General features: G+C 46.4%; 1 protein-coding gene across 1 annotated transcript in view; it reads right to left on the bottom strand.

Annotated features, from left to right (window-relative positions):
* NIM1K (NIM1 serine/threonine protein kinase) overlaps positions 1 to 16,455 on the bottom strand; it is a 59,614-nt gene continuing 43,159 nt past the window's right edge. Inside the window, exons 4-5 of the mRNA XM_032471649.1 lie at positions 3,515 to 3,783; positions 1 to 866 (exon numbers count right to left, since the gene is read on the bottom strand). Of these exons, the coding sequence (XP_032327540.1) occupies positions 117 to 866; positions 3,515 to 3,783 (1,019 nt within the window). The 3' untranslated portion in view covers positions 1 to 116. The remainder of the gene's footprint in view (positions 867 to 3,514; positions 3,784 to 16,455) is intronic.

The following is a 16,455-nucleotide window of genomic DNA, read 5'->3' as shown; positions in this document are numbered from 1 at the left end:
TATCTTAAATTTAAATTTATTTAAAAATTACAAAAATGTCTTCACTTAAGTAGTCAGTGAAAAAATTTAAAAGCAGCAACAATGATCTTGGTTAATTACCAGCAGTCTGATGCAATTTATAAAATTGAACAAAATTTAGATGTGTGTCTTATGCCTCTGTAGACACGGGACCCTTTCTTTAGGTCTCTGTCTTTAGGGTCTGGTAGTATCATGACTGGGACACTTTCCAAGGCCTTTTTCTTCTGGACTCTATGCAAAACGATTCGATAGACGCCTGTGATGGAGCTTCGGGCATCTCGCCCTTGGTTATTTCGAATATGCTCTTCCGTAATGCCCAAATGTTCTAAAGTGCTTTTGACCTCGTTTTCCTCTTCTTTGAGGGTGCTGGTTTCCGACAAGTGTTTGGGATCCAGCTGGAAAGGTTCCAAAGGGGTGGGGTACGGCACCCCTTGCATCCATTCGTTGTTCATGATGGAGTCGATCCCGTACCGGTCGGCGGGGACCGGCTGCAGGACGCCCCGGATGAGGCGGAGGCAGGGCTCCGACACGTGCGCAGGCACGCTGTACGCGCCCTCCAGGATGCTCTTCTTCAGTTTGGCCACGGTCTCCGCCCGAAATGGCATGGTGCCCGTCACCATGAAGTACAAAAGCACCCCCAAGGCCCAGATATCCACATAAACGCCGACGTAGTGCTCGTCTCGAAAAAGTTCGGGCGCAGCGTAGGGAGGAGACCCACAAAAAGTGTTCAGCATTTCACCTTTTTTACTTACTGTGCTGAATCCAAAATCGCCCACCTTCACACAGGTATTATTGGTATAGAACACATTTTCTGCTTTCAGATCTCTGTGAATAATTTGGTTTTCATGCTGTGGAAGAAGACATGGGGGAAAAGTCATTTTCAAAGTAAAATATCAACATTAAAAACACATCAGTTGTTCTGAAACAATGAGGTGACAATGGCATAACAACAGATATTCTGTGGAGATGAACTTAAGTCATGGCAAACCTCAAACCTCCACTGCTGCCCTGTCCTAAGCTTTAGCCAAATGTAACACCCATACCCTCCAAACAGACCAAAGCTTCTATTCTGTGGGGTGAGGGTTGGAGCCTGTCCCATATGTGTGGACTCAGGAGTTAGTGCCAGAAATAAGACCCAGATATGTGACACAACAAAACAGTAATCCTCCATTTTTGAGAACATATATAGGTTTTCCTGGCTGAGGGATTTCTTGACTAGGGCCAGCCCCCAAAAGTTGTGGACCCCTCCCCCAACTCTCCACCCATGCTACTTTGGGTGGGCTCCTTTATCTTCACATTATTCAGTAGAAGGGAGGGCGCTGTATTTTGCAAGTTTCCCCACCCTTGCATTCTGGATCCAGACAATCTTGAAGACCCTCAACCAGTTCAATGCCAAGGGTTCTTAAGAAATGACTTAATGTTCCTTTTCCTGATGGACCTCCTGGGGCAAGAATTCAGGCTTTGGAGCCTGACATCTTGGTTAACTCTAGGTTAAACCATACCAGCTGTGTATGCGAGTTTCTCTCCTTCTTTATAAAATGGAACACTGATAAACCACCTTGTGAGGCTGCGGTGAGAACAGTATGTGATGTTGTATCTGCAGAGTTCAGCATGGTCCCAGTGTGTAGCAAACATACTTGATAAAATCTGGATAAAATCTATGTCTACCATTCACCCTGCCTCTTTCTGGAGACCAGAGAACTGGGAGAAAGGTCAGGGTGTAGAGCCTCAGTCTGTACCATCTACTGCTGGATCCTCTTCTGCTCTCCCTCCAGGTCTCTTTTCCAAGTAGAATGAGGAAGACTCTGCCCATGTGCTCTATTGCCTCGTACGGATCTGGCTAGTCCCTGGCTAGGGAAAGTTCACCCCAGCGCAGGGCCACTCAAATAACGACTGGTGGGACCACAGGTCTGAAACACCCGCCACCATCGCACTCAGGCTCTCCTTCCTTGCTCACTTCTTCTCCTGCCCCCCTCCCTCCCAGCTGCTATCTTGGGCCCTCAGGTCACTAGTAACCTGCCAATTATTTGGCCAGGAGGGCACTGATCCTGGTTCTTGTCTCACAACATCCAGGCAGAGGAGCAAACTAGAAGCAGCCTCTCAGCTAATACAGACCCCAGACAGTGTCTCTTCCTGCCAGCTGGACTGAGATCTGGGTAAAGAGGGTGGCCAAAACTTTTGCACTAACGGAGTAGTCGAAGTGGAAGTCAGGTCTGCCAGTCAGATTCCTATGTGCCCAGCAATATGGCCAACAATAGAGAGGGCACAGAAGAACCAGTTCTTGGAAGAACTGGGGAGTGTGCTTAAGGAGTCCAGATTCATCTAAAGAAATAATCAGAGAATTAAAGTAGAATGACACAATTGAGTGTTAATGTACTGAGCACAGAGGCAGCAAGAGCCAGAGGGGTTCACTGAAGGTGTGAAAGATTAGCATGAGCTGACAGGAGACTGAAGGAAGTTCCACAGAGAAAGACAGAGCTGAGCTGGTCACCAAGTGTGGATAGGATTTGGAATGTGAGATGTAGTAAGAGGGGAGAGGGCATCCTAGACACAGAGTCACGAAGACAAGGCCAAGGAGCAGTGAGAAGTCAATTCTCCGAGTGGTCAAGGTGGTTTTGAGGGCAGTAGTGGTGGTGGTGGATATGGTGGCCGTGGGGATGGCTACAATGGATTTGGTAATGATGGAAGCAATTCTGGAGGTGGTGGAAGCTACAGTGATTTTGGCAATTACAACAATCAATCTTCAAATTTTGGACCCATGAAAGGAGGAAACTTTGGAGGCAGAAGTTCTTGCCCCTATGGTGGTGGTGGCCAGTACTTTGCCAAACCACGAAATCAAGCTGGCTATGGCGGTTCCAGCAGCAGCAGTAGCTCTGTCAGTGGCAGAAGGTTTTAATTACTGCCAGGGAACAAAGCTTAGCAGGAGAGGAGAGGCAGAGAAGTGTCAGGGAAGCTATAGGTTACAACAGATTTGTGAACTCAGCCAAGCACAATACTCACGTGTATGGGCAAAAAAAAAACTTGAGGACTGTATTTGTGACTAATTGTATAACGGGTTATTTTAGTTTCTGTTCTGTGTAAAGCATTCCAACCAAGGGTTTTAATGTAGATTTTTTTTTTGCACCCATGCTGTTGATTGCTAAATGTAATAGTCTGATCATGAATAAATGTGTCTTTTTTAAAAAAAAAAAAGTGGAAGGTGGGGTTGGAGAAATGGGTGTGGCCAGGGAGTGGCGGATGGTCACCCCGCTGCTCAGAGTGACTATTGCCAACTTCTGCAGAAGCCAGGAGGCTGCTGGGTAACTGGAGCTTCTGGGTGTTGCTTCAGAGGCAAGGAGCTTGATCCCAGCCAGACCTCTGACTCTCACAGAAGGAACTGCTGTCTGCCCTTGTAGGACTAGCGCCCTCTGGGATGCTTAGATGTTGGTAAACTGAAGCCCCACACTCCCGTTGTGGGTAAGAACAGAAGCAAGACTCGCTCCTCGCCCCTGCTCACCATGTGCTTCACAGCAGACACAATCTGGGAGAAGATGAGCTTGCTTTCTGATTCTGAGAACTTCCCTTCCGTGCTGATTTTCCCAAAGAGCTCCCCACCCCCTGCATACTCCATCACCAGGTGGAGCTTGGAGAGGGTCTCCACGACTTCATAAAGGCGGATGATGTTGGGATGGTGCAATTTTTCCATGCTGGAGATTTCGCGTGATAGCAGCCTTTGGGTTTTCTGGTCTAACTTGGTCTTGTCCAGGATCTTAATGGCCACCTTTTCTGGAAAAAAAAAAAAAAAAAGGCAAAGGATGTGCCTGAGTTCATAAATATTTAGAACTGGAAGGGACCTAGATTGGCCCCTTTATTTTACTAGACACAGAGGTGAAATGACTGTTTCCAGCTCAGAGAGCTCATCAGCAGTGATAACCGACAGCAGTTTTGAGTTCAACATCAGTGCTGGTCCCTTGGATTGGTGTAACTCTACTGTGTACAGGTTTTAATGCCAACTTCTGCCTCCCAAAGAGGTTTCAGTTTGGTGAGCTTTATCCAGTTTTCTGGATGAAGTTAAAGCACCTTAGCCAACAGAGTCCCTCTTGATGAGACCCAAGCCACCTCTTCAGTCTCATTGTCCGTCACTCTTGTCCATGGTCCCCACCGCCCCTTCAGTTCAAACACTACAGAACATTTTGCTGTTCACTGAAAAGTTGATCCTTCAAGGCCAGCCTCACAATAGACCCCTTAGAGGAAGCCTTCTATGACACTTGTCCCAGGAAGATGATGACATCCAGTTTCTGTGTATTCTCTGTACTGTAATCTCAGCACATTAATTTATAAATATTGACTCCTCACCTGTCTCTTCCTCCTACCCCCTTCCCTGCATGGGCTATGTTTGATCTGATTTTGACTTTGTGGGTGCCTGGCACACAATGTGTCAGGACTGGAAGCATCAGTGCTCAGTGTGCTGCTGGTGGAAGAACTAATTGGCACAATGGTTCTGGACTATAGTATGATATTATGTATTGAGAGCCTTAAAAATGGTCACACGCTTTGACCTTTTCACTTTTGGCAATTCCTCTTAAAGAAATAACCTGACGCATGCACAAGATTGCTTGTGTAAGAAGACTTCTGTGATACTGAGAACAGCTTAAGCATCCAGCAAAAGAGACGGTGTGTGGTTCATCCATCAGTATAATGCTACACCATGCAGTGACAAAAATAATGATGTTGATCTTTATTTACTGATACGGAAAGATGCTCAATATAGAACAAGTGAGGAAAAACACAAAGATGCATTTGCATAGAAAAAAGAATCTGGCACGAAATGTTTAGAATAGTTATTTTATTAGTAGAGGGATCATGATGGCTTTCCTTTAATTTTTTTGACTCATCTGTGTTTTCTAATTTCCCTACAATTAATTGTACAGTTAACATAGATTAATTGTGTAGTAAAAGTGGTTAATACTTGAAAATGAATGAATCCCTACTGCAGAGTAAAAACATCATTCATTTTTTGGTTCAAAGGGGACCAGCCTTTCTATTAGATAAGAAAGAATTTCCCAGGCAAGTAAACGGGAAGAATAGGATGGCAGAGCACCTGTTTGACCTACTTGCAAAACAACTGTTTAGAAGAACTTTGGCACAGTGGTTACGGGCATGAAAATGGAAGCTGCTAGTTTAAAAAAGAGTACTATTGATTTATTAAAGTAGGTCCCTTAAAGCTTCTGGAAGGGAAAGAGGCAGGGTTCGCTGGTGCCTGATGTGGCCACGCTTGCTCTGGGGGAGGCAATGCTGGAGAAGGAGGAGGCGAGCAATACCCAACAGAACCATCAGGGCTCCTGTGACTTTGGCAGGCAGTCGTCTCAGGGGTGAACTGCCACCACCAGTCCCCCGGGGCTTTCTTTCTCCCTGGTCAAGTCTTTTCTACTGTTGAGTCTTTAGGATTATGATGCCCTTTTAGCTGTTTACTTGAAACAGAAACTCTGGTTTTGGGTGGCCTGTTAGGCGAGCTGCTATTTTAAGGAGTAGAATAATGAATTCCATCCTTCAGTCTGGCAGCTTGCCTGCAGAAGAGGCCACCCTCCTCCCGATGTCTGTTGGGGTGCAGGTCCCTCCCTGCCGCCCCTCCCCACTGCGGCCGCTGCACGCACTGCTCCCCACACTGTCAGCACCCAAGAATCCAGGTCCCACGTGGCTCAGGCTGCTGCCACAAACCTCCTTCAAGCTCAGTCCTAGTTTTAGATGGTTTCTATTTTCTATTCAAGTGGTTCTTTAGAAAAGGCTGCCCTCCTAGGGCTGGGATCAGAGAGTGAGGCAGGAGAGGAGTGGTGAGAGGGAGGACTTCCTTAAATTCTGCACCCCTCAGAACACAGACAAACAAAAGTTCTGCACCCTAGATGCCTGGATGGCGTCACTCTAGTCCCAACCTGTTTTCTCCACTTTGTGTTAAATCACATTATAGTCACGCCTCATAACATAAAGTATAATCGTATAAAACATTTAAAAAGCCCTGGTATTCCGAATTGTCACTGAGTGGTAGAAACTGCTGTTCCATGAAGAACTAGGTCTCTAATTCCACTCGTTCAACAAATGTTCAGGGAGCACCTGCTATGCACCAGGTGGTGAAAAGGACAGACACTGTTCTTAGAGCCAGTGAGAGAGAAAGACTTTGAAAAAAAGCCCTTATTACAGGTGTAGCACATGTTAGGAAGGGGCACAGATAGGAGAACAGAGACCCCCCTCCCCGAGAAAGGACACTTGCACTGTGACCAGGTGAGGAAGAGGTCCCAACACTTGGCCGTGGGAGTGGGACGTATATCAGGTCTGAGCCCGAGGTCACATTTGTGTTTGAGGAACTGAGAGGAGCCCACTATGCTGGACACAGAATGTGCGGTGGCTTGGGGAGAGGGGGTTCTAAACCAGCCTCGAGCAGCAGGTAGGCATCAGATAATCCAGGTAGCCTTGAGAAATGCAGCCTTGGGGACGAGAGGATAAAGAAATAGGTGATGGAGGTTAAGAGGTACAAACCTCCAGTTACAAAATAAGTCATGGGGATGTGATGTCTAGCTTAGGGAATATAGTCAGTAATATTGAAGTAACTTTGTATGGTGACAGATGATTTATATTGATGATCATTTTGTAATATACAAAAGTATTGAATCACTATGTTGTATACTTGAAACTAACACAAGGCAGAAAGTTAATTATACTCCAGTTTTTAAAAAAAGATGCCCTTTTTTTTAGGGCCATGGGAAGACATGACAAGGTTTGAAGGAAGAACGTCATAATCTGATTTCCTTTTTGGAATGGGTACCCCGGCTGCCATGTGGGCATGGATAGAAGCAGAGGAAGCCTGAGAACAGGGAGGTGGTTTCTTGATCACAGAGAGGACTCTCTCAGTAGTGGCAGAGGGGAGACAGAGGAGAAACTGGAGAGGTAAACCTCCCCTCTCTCCAAATCTGGTGAAAAGACTGACACAGGTCCTGCCTAGGGCAACACATTCCTTAAATCAGGTCTTGTAAACTCTAGTCTCTAGGGGCGAGAGTGGAAATAAGGTGGCGAGCTTATTGTAAGGCAATAGGGAGTAGTGGGGACTGTGGGGAGTCCTGGGGAGTACGTGCCCCAGCGCAGAGGGGGGAAGCTGCTACTTAACTCCAGGCAATTGTGACTGTTTGGAATGTAGACTCAGTGTGGTCAAATCTGATTTTTTTCCGAGAGAAGCCAGACATCTGAATTTTACTGTAAACATTCTAATCATCAAGTGTCAGCAACCAATTCAAATTTTCAAACCTGGAGTGGACCAAGCAAAATCTGTCTTTAGGATCAAAGGGACAAAGTGGATATTAAAACATAGATAGTGTTGTGTAGAGAAAACTACCTTGAAAGGAGCTGAGACCATCCTTCTCGATGTACAGCTGACCTGAGTCAATCTCACAGTCTGGCTAGGAGAACGGATCTCAGTCCCTCCCTCTCCTTCCTTTGATCCCCTGCAAGGGCTGCTTATAGGCCAAAGGCAACTGGAACCCAGAGGACTAAGATGATGTAGTCTGGGACAGAGTGCAGACAAAGGGGGGGCGGGGAATGCATCTGGGGAAGCAGATGGAAGGTATCGCGCACGCAGGCTTGGAAGGTAAGAGTGTGGATGCAGTGGAGCATAAAACAAGGGATGTGCCCTGAGTCTGGGGTTCAGGGCGGATTTTTCACTTTCCCTGGAGTCAAGGTGTTAACTAGAGGAAAGCAGGGAAGATGTGATAAGGAGAGGTTCTAATAGCACGGATGTGGTGCAGAGAAGATCTTAAGGCAGGAAAGACCCTCCCAAGGTAGGATAATGCTCTAGACACTTTTTTGATTGGCTTCCTTTACTAATAAAACATTTTTGAGCACTGCTGTAAATGTAAATTATATGCATGCACTAATATATACACTTTAAATATATATAATCATGGAAATTAAAAATATATACTTACAAATAAATATAAAACAGAAGTTCTAGTATTTTCTTCTCTCACCCCAGTGGGCATCCCCACTTTTGCACCCCTTGGGGTGAGTGTACCCTACTTTGGCAATTGCTGCCTTGAGGAACTGAAAGAAGAGAGTGGAGCTGACACACGGCGAATGAAGGAAAATATAAGTCAAGATGAGGCTAGAGAGTCAGCCAGGGCCAAGGTCTGTGAGGCACTCTTTGCACCTCAGATTAAGAGCAATAAGAAACTGATGGAAGGTTTCAGAGAGCTAGCTACACGATCGGGCTTGCACTTTCTAAAAGGTCACTTCTGGCTGTAGTACAGAAAATGAGATGAACATGGATAAGGGAGACAAGTGACAGCAGCTTAATCCCAAGAGGCAAGGGCAAGATATTTAGGAGGGAACAATAGGACTTGATGTTCAACCAAGGATTAGGATTGATGAAGAGGTCCGGGTTTCTGGGCTGAGTAACTGGGAGGATGGTGGCATTCACTTTATCATTGTCAGCATGGCTCTGTATATACCCTCAACAGCCCTGCTGTCTCTCCTTTCATTTACTCAGCGAAACCACACCCTGGGTAAATCCAGCTTCCCACCTACTTTCTGCCTGCACCTGTGCAGCGGCTGTGACGGCTTGTCTCACTTTGAATTCATGATCTCTGATTTCAGGTGGGGCTTCAGCGCTCCTGGCAGACACACTGAATTTCCCTAGTTCAATAGCGCTCCTACACTATTAGATGACTCTTTTATTTCTTATCTCTCATCAAATCTCTTAATACTTTCTCTCCTTGCTCATAACTTTGATGACTTTGATCTTTATCTTATTGAGTAAAGAACGTGATAGAAGAGAATTTCCTCAAGTTCTTTTTTTCTACCACGTCTTCCAACCCACCTGAATCTGTGTCCATCAACTCTGTCTTTCTTCCTGTTCCTCTGGATAAATGGTCCCTGTTCGTATCTAAGGCCTAGCTAAGACCTCTACATCAGCATATATTCGTGCTATGTACCCATCTTAAAAGCATTTTTTTTTTCCCAACAAAAATGCATACATGTTGCCAAAAGACTTGTCCTATAATGTTCAGAGTAACATTGTTCACAAGAGCCCTGAACTGGAAACTGTCCTCATATTCATCAACAGTAGAATGGATAAATATCCATACAATGGACTGCTAAATAGCAATGAGAATCAAGCATCTAAACTACATAAGTAACACGGATGGTTTTCACAAATTTAATATTCAGCAAATGAAATAAGACAAAAGAATACATACTGTATGATTCCATTTATATTAAGCTTAAAACAGGCAAAAGCAACTGGTGTGATGTTTGAAGTCAGGACAGTGGTTGCACCTGAGGATGAAGTGAACGGAAGTGGGGAGCAGGAGGAGGCCTGCTCTGAAGTCCTGGAAATGTTCTCCTTCTTGACCTTGGTGGTGGTTGCACAGTCTTTTGGTTTGGAAAATTCATTTAGCTGCACACTAAAGTGATTTTCACGCTTCTTTTTTGTATTTATGTATGTTAAACATACAAAAAAGAGTTTGTGAAAAAATCACAAAAGAACCTTTCTTAACTCCACTTCTCCCTCCAGCATCAGACCTCTTTTCACTCTCTTCATAAGAAAACGCCTTTAAAGAGTTGGTTCTACGTCTTGGTCTCCAGTTCTCCCCTTGTCACGACCTGAACCTGAGCAATAAGGCTACGGAGAATGCTCTTTTCAGGGTCACCAATGACCTCCGAGTTGCTAAAACCCACGGTCTGTTTTCAGGCTTCATCCTCCCTCCTTGAAACACCTTTGCCACTTGGTTTCTAGGACAACACTTGGTTTCTAGGACAACTTGGTTTCTAGCCCCTGGTTTTCCTCCTACCTCTTGCCACTTCTTCTAAAGCTCCTTTGCTATGTCCTTTTCCTCCTCCCAGCCTCTAAACGTAGGATTCCCGAAGGCTTAGTCCTTGGACATCTCTACAGTCACTTCCTTGGTGATTCCAGAAGCATAAATACACCTGCCTACAAGACCTCTCCACTTGGTTGTCTCAGTTTGGGTTCTGACAAAAGTATATCATGAAGCAAGGATTCAAGTTCAAGTAGCTGATGAGAGGTGACCGCAGGAAACAGTGGTAGAAGAATGAGGAAGTGAGAGAGGAAAGGAAAGGCAGCCAATTAAGGATGAGTCCCTAAGCAAGTTATCAGTTAATCCTTGTATCACTGTTTGCATAACTGACACCATCTTGGGCCCATACAGTTCTTCCTGCCCTTCCAGTGACCCTACCCAGGACTGTGCTGTGCGGCAAATCACTTCTTCATCATCAAGGCCTTTGTAGTCAATAGATATTGTCTAATGATCGTTAGGTCCAGGTGGCCCCTATGCTCTGTTAGCCCCCAAACAATGATGAAGACCTTCACTGACATATTCCTGGAGCCCACGAGACTAGTTACCCATTCAATCATCTTGACTTAGGGATGCCCGTCTGATTTCCAAGCACGTACCCCCATCCATACCCTAGGTTAACTACAAAATTGTCCCAATAGCCCATCAGCAGTGCGGAGTGCAGCTGCGAATGTTTCTGGATTGCTGTCCACCGATGGCACGCTGTGAGTAAGTTACCCTATAATAAACTGACCCCTTGATTATATGGAGCTGCCTGCCTCATTTTTCAGTCTCAAGATAACTTCTCAGTTTCATGGGCACTTTTTGTTCCCTCCATCCTCTAATAATCCTGCTGCAAGTTATCATGCCTGAGTTTTATCATGAGAAGAGTGAGAGAGCTCGGGTATTCGTACATCAACTGCTGCCAATAAGTGGTTGTTGGCTGCTCCCGGAGGACGTTAACTCCCCTGTGTTTCTGGTCTCCCATGCATGCAGAAGAGCAGCTCCAGCAGCTAGAGAAAGCCCAGAGGCAAAGAGATGGAGACCCTAGCATTTGAAGGTCCAGCCTGCATGCCCTGAAATGGTAAGACCCATGGAGATGTGGGCGAGGCACCAACAGCACCTGCTATGTATGTGTAACAGGCATGTCCCACATAATATATTCAGTACTGAGCTCCTCAGCTCCCCAACCCCGAACCCGCCTCTCCTACCATCTTTTCCCAGCTTCAGTAAATGGAAACTCTATTCTTGCTGTTGTTCAGAACAAAAACCTTGAGTAATTGACTCTCTGCTTCCCTTTCAATCTGTCAGCAAACCTGTTGTCTCTACTTCTAAATATAGCCAGAATCCAGCTACTTCTCGGCATTTCACTGCTCCCTTCCTGGTCCAAGCCACCAGTCTTTCTTGCCTGGATTATTCCAATAGGCTCCTAACTGATCTCTCCTTTTCTGCCTGTGACCCTCACGCTCTTTTTCAACAGAGCAGCCAGGGTGATCCTATTAAGCGTAAGCCAGGTCGTGTCACTTCTCCACTGCCCCAGAGGGCTCCGGTTTCCCTCAAAGCCAAACCGAGGTCCTTGCTATCCCATGTTGCATATCACCCCTACATGATCTGGTTCCTGCTACCCTCTGCCGTCACCCACCTTGGTTTTCTCAGGAGTATCACAGGCACACTCCCACCTTGGCTCTCTTCTGCTGGCTGTCCCCTCTGCCTGACCACTTTGCCCCAAGGACCTCCGTGGCCAGCATCCTTATTTCCCTGAGTTCAAAAGTCATCTCCTCAGGGAGGCTGTCCCTGGCCAACTTATCGAAAACTGCAGCCCCAAGTGCTCCCTGTCCTCCCTCCTGCTCTATCTTCCTTCTGGTCACTTATCACTACATAACATACTGATTGATTTGACTGACTTTTGCCTTCTCCCCACTGGATTATAAGCTCCCTGGGACAGAGACAGTTGTCTATTCTGTTCACTGCTGCATCTCCTGTCCCTAGAGCAGTGCCTGTTACAGGCTAGATGCTCAACAAATATTTGCTGAATGAATGATCTCATCTAATGCCCACAAGAGCCAGGATAAGTATCACCATCACAGTGTAACTCAGTGTTGCACCTTGCTTTTTCCTTTACTGTCGTGTCCCGTGCCTCCTCCGTGTTACCACAGACTCTTGATAATCGTGATTTTTTTAATGGCTGTGTAATGTCCATTCAGTGTGTACGCTTTAATGCACTTGAGCATTCCTATACCGTTGGATCATATAAATTATTTTCAGTCCTTTGCCTTATAAATAAGGAACAATTTTTGTCACAATAATAGTGGGCTTATTTTTAGGATGAATTCACCAAAGCCACTAACTAGCCATTTTTAAAGCAAGAAAACGTAATTTTAAAGTGCTGTTTTAATGAATGGACTCAAGAGGAGGAATCACTTCTTAAAAACCAGCGAGCCTTCTTGACTGAGCTTTACTACAGCCTGTGTTTGTCCCCCAACCCTGTCCTTCTAGGAGACTAAAGCATAAAGAGCCTGCCAGAGAGCACTGCCCTACCTTGCCCCTCCCTTCCCCCTTCCCCGCTACCCCTGGATTTTCACGGGGAAGCTATGAGACTAACTTAATTCACCAAGCACTCATTGACTGTTTATTATTTATAATGTGTCAGACAGCTCTAAGGATCAATACGATAGTGCCTGACACGAAGGAGTCTGTAACCAGGACACATAAGACTTTCACTCGACCCTGGATTTGTTAAGCCCCAAATCTCTATTTCTCATGTGTACTTTCTCCTGGGCCCCGATGTGGTCATTGGGCTCCTGTCCTCCATGACCTCCATGTACCTCCAAGTCTGTGCTTCCAAATCCGTACTCTCAACTCCATTTCTACTCCCCCATTTACTACTCACTACTAAGTCATTAGAGCCGGAAACCTAAGAGTCATCTTTCATGCTTCTCTCCCTGTCCCCTCTGCTCTTCCCCACGCAATTGACCGCAGGGTTTCCAATATTCTAAAATGTTTTTCAAATGTGTCTGCTTCTCTCCATCCTCACTGTCACTTCCTTAGTTGAGACGGACATTGTCATTCATCTGGATCATGAGACTACTATTTTATTCTGACACCCCCTCACTGAAATAATGAATAATGAATCACTCTTATTAATTGCTTGCTTAAAGCTCCTCAATGGCTCCTGATACCTAAGTGACAAAATCCAAATGTGCAGGAAGATTCTCCACAGTCTAGTTGCTGCCTTCATCACCCACCGAATCTCCCACGACCCTCTAGGTGCATCCCCTGCCCCAGCTTCATGGAATCACTTTAAAATCCCCAAGTACTCTGCACCCTGGCTCATATCTCCATTCACTTTGCATCCTCTCTTTTGGCCTGGAGCGCACTTCCCCTGTGTCCTGTAGAATTTCCCCACCAACCTCAAGACCTAGCACAAGCCTTTCCCGATCAACTGACCCTTTCCTGCTCTCAGGCACAGTCGAGCACCCCCTCTGTGGCTCCCTCTGCGTCAGATCAGTCGTCAACCGTCTGTCTCCATTGCCTCTGTGAGTTCCTATCAGACAAGAACTGCATCTTATTCGTCTTTGTTAAGGCCCAGAACAAACTATGGGCACAGGAGAGTTAATTGTATTTTTTAAAAAGAGGTATGAATGAACTAATGAATAAATAAATGACAGAGAAGAAGAAAGGGTTCTAGAAACAGGAGACTAGAGTAACAGAGAAGAAGACCGGGGAAGAAGGGGTCAGGAAGGGCAGCAACAGAGAGGGACAGGCACCCGTGGCCTCTTTTACTTTTGTCTGTGACAACAGATGGGACATAAAATATTCAGAAGCTGAGTGGTTCACCTCCTTTGAGGAATTTCTAATCAGCCTAAGAGGGGACTCATGATGGCTTCAGCCTGCTCTATCAGCTTGCAAGGCTCAAGGGAGTCTGAGCTGTTAGCTATAAAAATAAACTCCGGCCAGCAGGAGCTACTGAGGCTCCTCTCCACAGGCCCAGAGCAGCTGGTGCCTTTTTTTAAAATACCGTCCTGGGAGCTGCCTCTGGCACGGAAACCCTCCGCTTTCCTGGGAATCGCCTCCATTATCTTATCCAGACGGTCCATATTTCCTGGAAAACATGATGAAAATTCTGGGCCAGTTGGCTTTGTATGGGAACCACATTTATACGAATCTCTAACCAGACTTCGTCATCTGACTTGGCCTGGCCTCGGGACAGGGCAATTTGACATTCTCAGCAAGGCTAAACCTCTCCCTGATAAATCTCCTTCCATTACAGAGGTGAAGATTTTAAAGGAAAGGCCCTCTTGCTTTCCATCCCAGTCAGCTCCAAGTAGCCTGACGTCCTGTCTCTTTTCACAAGTTACAGTTTTTCTGTCTCCACTCTGTCATCGTCCCGGAGATCCTGCCTCCTGGGTCCTGAACTGCCTTCTCTTCTTTCATCTTCACATCAACACACATCTGGGTCTCCCCTCTTTCACAGTTCTCAGTTCCTTTCATCCCAGGCTCCCTGCAGGGTAGAACCCAGAAGAGAGATGAGCACAGCACCCGGACAAGGCCACCACGGGACGCGTCTGCCAGTCAGGAGGTGAAGTTCGGGATTCACTGTCCTGTTGCATCAGTCAGATGGGCTCAATGTCCTGCCCTTATGTTTTCTGGCTTGTTTAAATCTGCTTGTTGAACTGATTTTCCCTCCGTCTGTGCTTTTGGCCTTTCACCCTCCCCTCTTTTGCACCCATACCATCCCATAACCGGGGGGTGACACTGTACCTTTGACAATAGGGCTACTCGGTGGTGGGTGAGGAGTGAGGGGAGCATGGCAGTGAGGCCACCGAGGCTCCCATCCACACAGCAGGGACACGCCACATTCTCTGAAACTCAAGGGACTAGGATGAAGTTAACTCTGTAATTTAACAGGCAAGAGGCTTTGGCATTCAAGAAGAAAGTCACTACGTAGAGAACAAACTTATGGTTACCAAGGGGTAAAGGGGTGGGAAGGGCTAGATCAGGAGTTTGAAATTTGCACCTTTTGGGTAGTGGTGGAAATGTTAGCTATGATTGTGGTGGTGGTTTCATGGGGTATACATCTATCAAAATTCATCAAATTGTACATCTGAAATATCTGTAGTTCACTGTACAGGAATCATACCACAACAAAGGTGTTAAAAAAAAAAAAAAGAAGAAAGTCACTAGGCAAATACCAGTTGCTGTCATCCCTCTTCTGTCCCCCTCCCATCACAGCCTGTCCACAGGATTAGACACCCTCTTGCTGCGGGTTCGTGGCACTTCCTCTGCTTTGCTGGCAGTTTTCCCTGTGGTGATACATCCATCAGTTCACTGTGCCTCTACTCTCCCTTCTCAGAGATGCCTCTGTGCCCCTCGGGGCTCTGCTGAGATGCGGTGGGCCATGTGGCCCCAAAGCCTGCAGCGGACTTGACACAGGGGTGGCCCATGGCCGGCTGGCCAGTGAGCACTTATCTTCTCTCTTTAAAATCTGAGCTGAAATTGAATGAAACTAGTGGGATGGAGATGAGTGATAAAGCTGAGTGATTATGTCGATATGGGACTGACAACAGCCATTCTTGGCCACGTGCCTTTGGATAATCAGGCAGAGAAAGCCACTCTGTAGAAAGAAGTACGGACGTGGGACACTTTCATCAAGGGAATAGAAATGAGAAACCATGCGGCCCTGGAGGAAAGGGAGATGGAGAGAAGGATATCTCGAAACCTGGCTCTGCCTCCCTGCTGCGGGGCCACAGAATCCCCTGCACGCGACTCACCCCTTTCAGTGTGAGCTAGGCTGAGCAGGCTTCTGTTCCGTGATACAAATGATGTGTGACTCACACAGGCCTAAAGGACCTAGCTTTTTTGGAAAGCAGACTAATAACAGCAGTTAATAAATACTTACTATGTGCTCTAAGCATGTGGTAAATATTCAATATGTAATATTTTTTAAAAATTTGCTCCTCCTAGCAATCCTATGAGGCTGATATATTCTTCAGTTAGACCTCAGGGAATTGAGGTACAGAATGGTAAAATAACTTGTTCAGGGGTTACATAGCTAGAGAAAAAAAAAAAAAAGAATTGGCATTCCACCCAGGTCTGGCTGACTCCAAAGACCATGTCTCTCCACAATATTGCACTCCCTTCTGCCACTTAAAGACGAGGTGCAGCTGTCCCTTAGACACTGTCTGAACAGGGAAGGCAGGCAGAAAGCAGGCTGCGAAAGGAGGCCGTGCTGCTTCTGAGTCTTGGTGATACACTCTGCTGCTCGCTGATCGTTTCGTTTCCTGGGCCCTGCTGCAGACAGTGGAGGACACGATCACTCCTTGGCAGGACTGCCACAAAGGAGAAGATCGGCTGGAGAGTAGGCTGGGGTCTGGCGGGGGTCTGGTGCTGGAGGAGGCAGCGGTACCCGTTTGGCCGGCTGGGCCGAGACATAGTGTGGAAGAACTGCCCCCTCCAAGCTGCACCACTATCCCAAGGTAGCTTTGTGCAGCGAAAAGGAAGCAGAGTTCCAATGCTGTGTCTGCTGTGACCGGGAGTGGAACAGCCACTTCTGGGCCCCCATTCTCCCCATTTGTAAAATGCAAGGGGTTAGATGAGGTCAGAGTTTCCCAGAGTGGAGCCTTGA

The sequence above is a fragment of the Camelus ferus genome, chromosome 3, assembly GCF_009834535.1.
Source record: "Camelus ferus isolate YT-003-E chromosome 3, BCGSAC_Cfer_1.0, whole genome shotgun sequence".
NCBI classification, from domain to species: Eukaryota; Metazoa; Chordata; class Mammalia; order Artiodactyla; family Camelidae; genus Camelus; species Camelus ferus.
The sequence above is the reverse complement of the archived record's forward strand: the minus strand, read 5'-3'. Positions and strand labels throughout refer to the sequence as shown.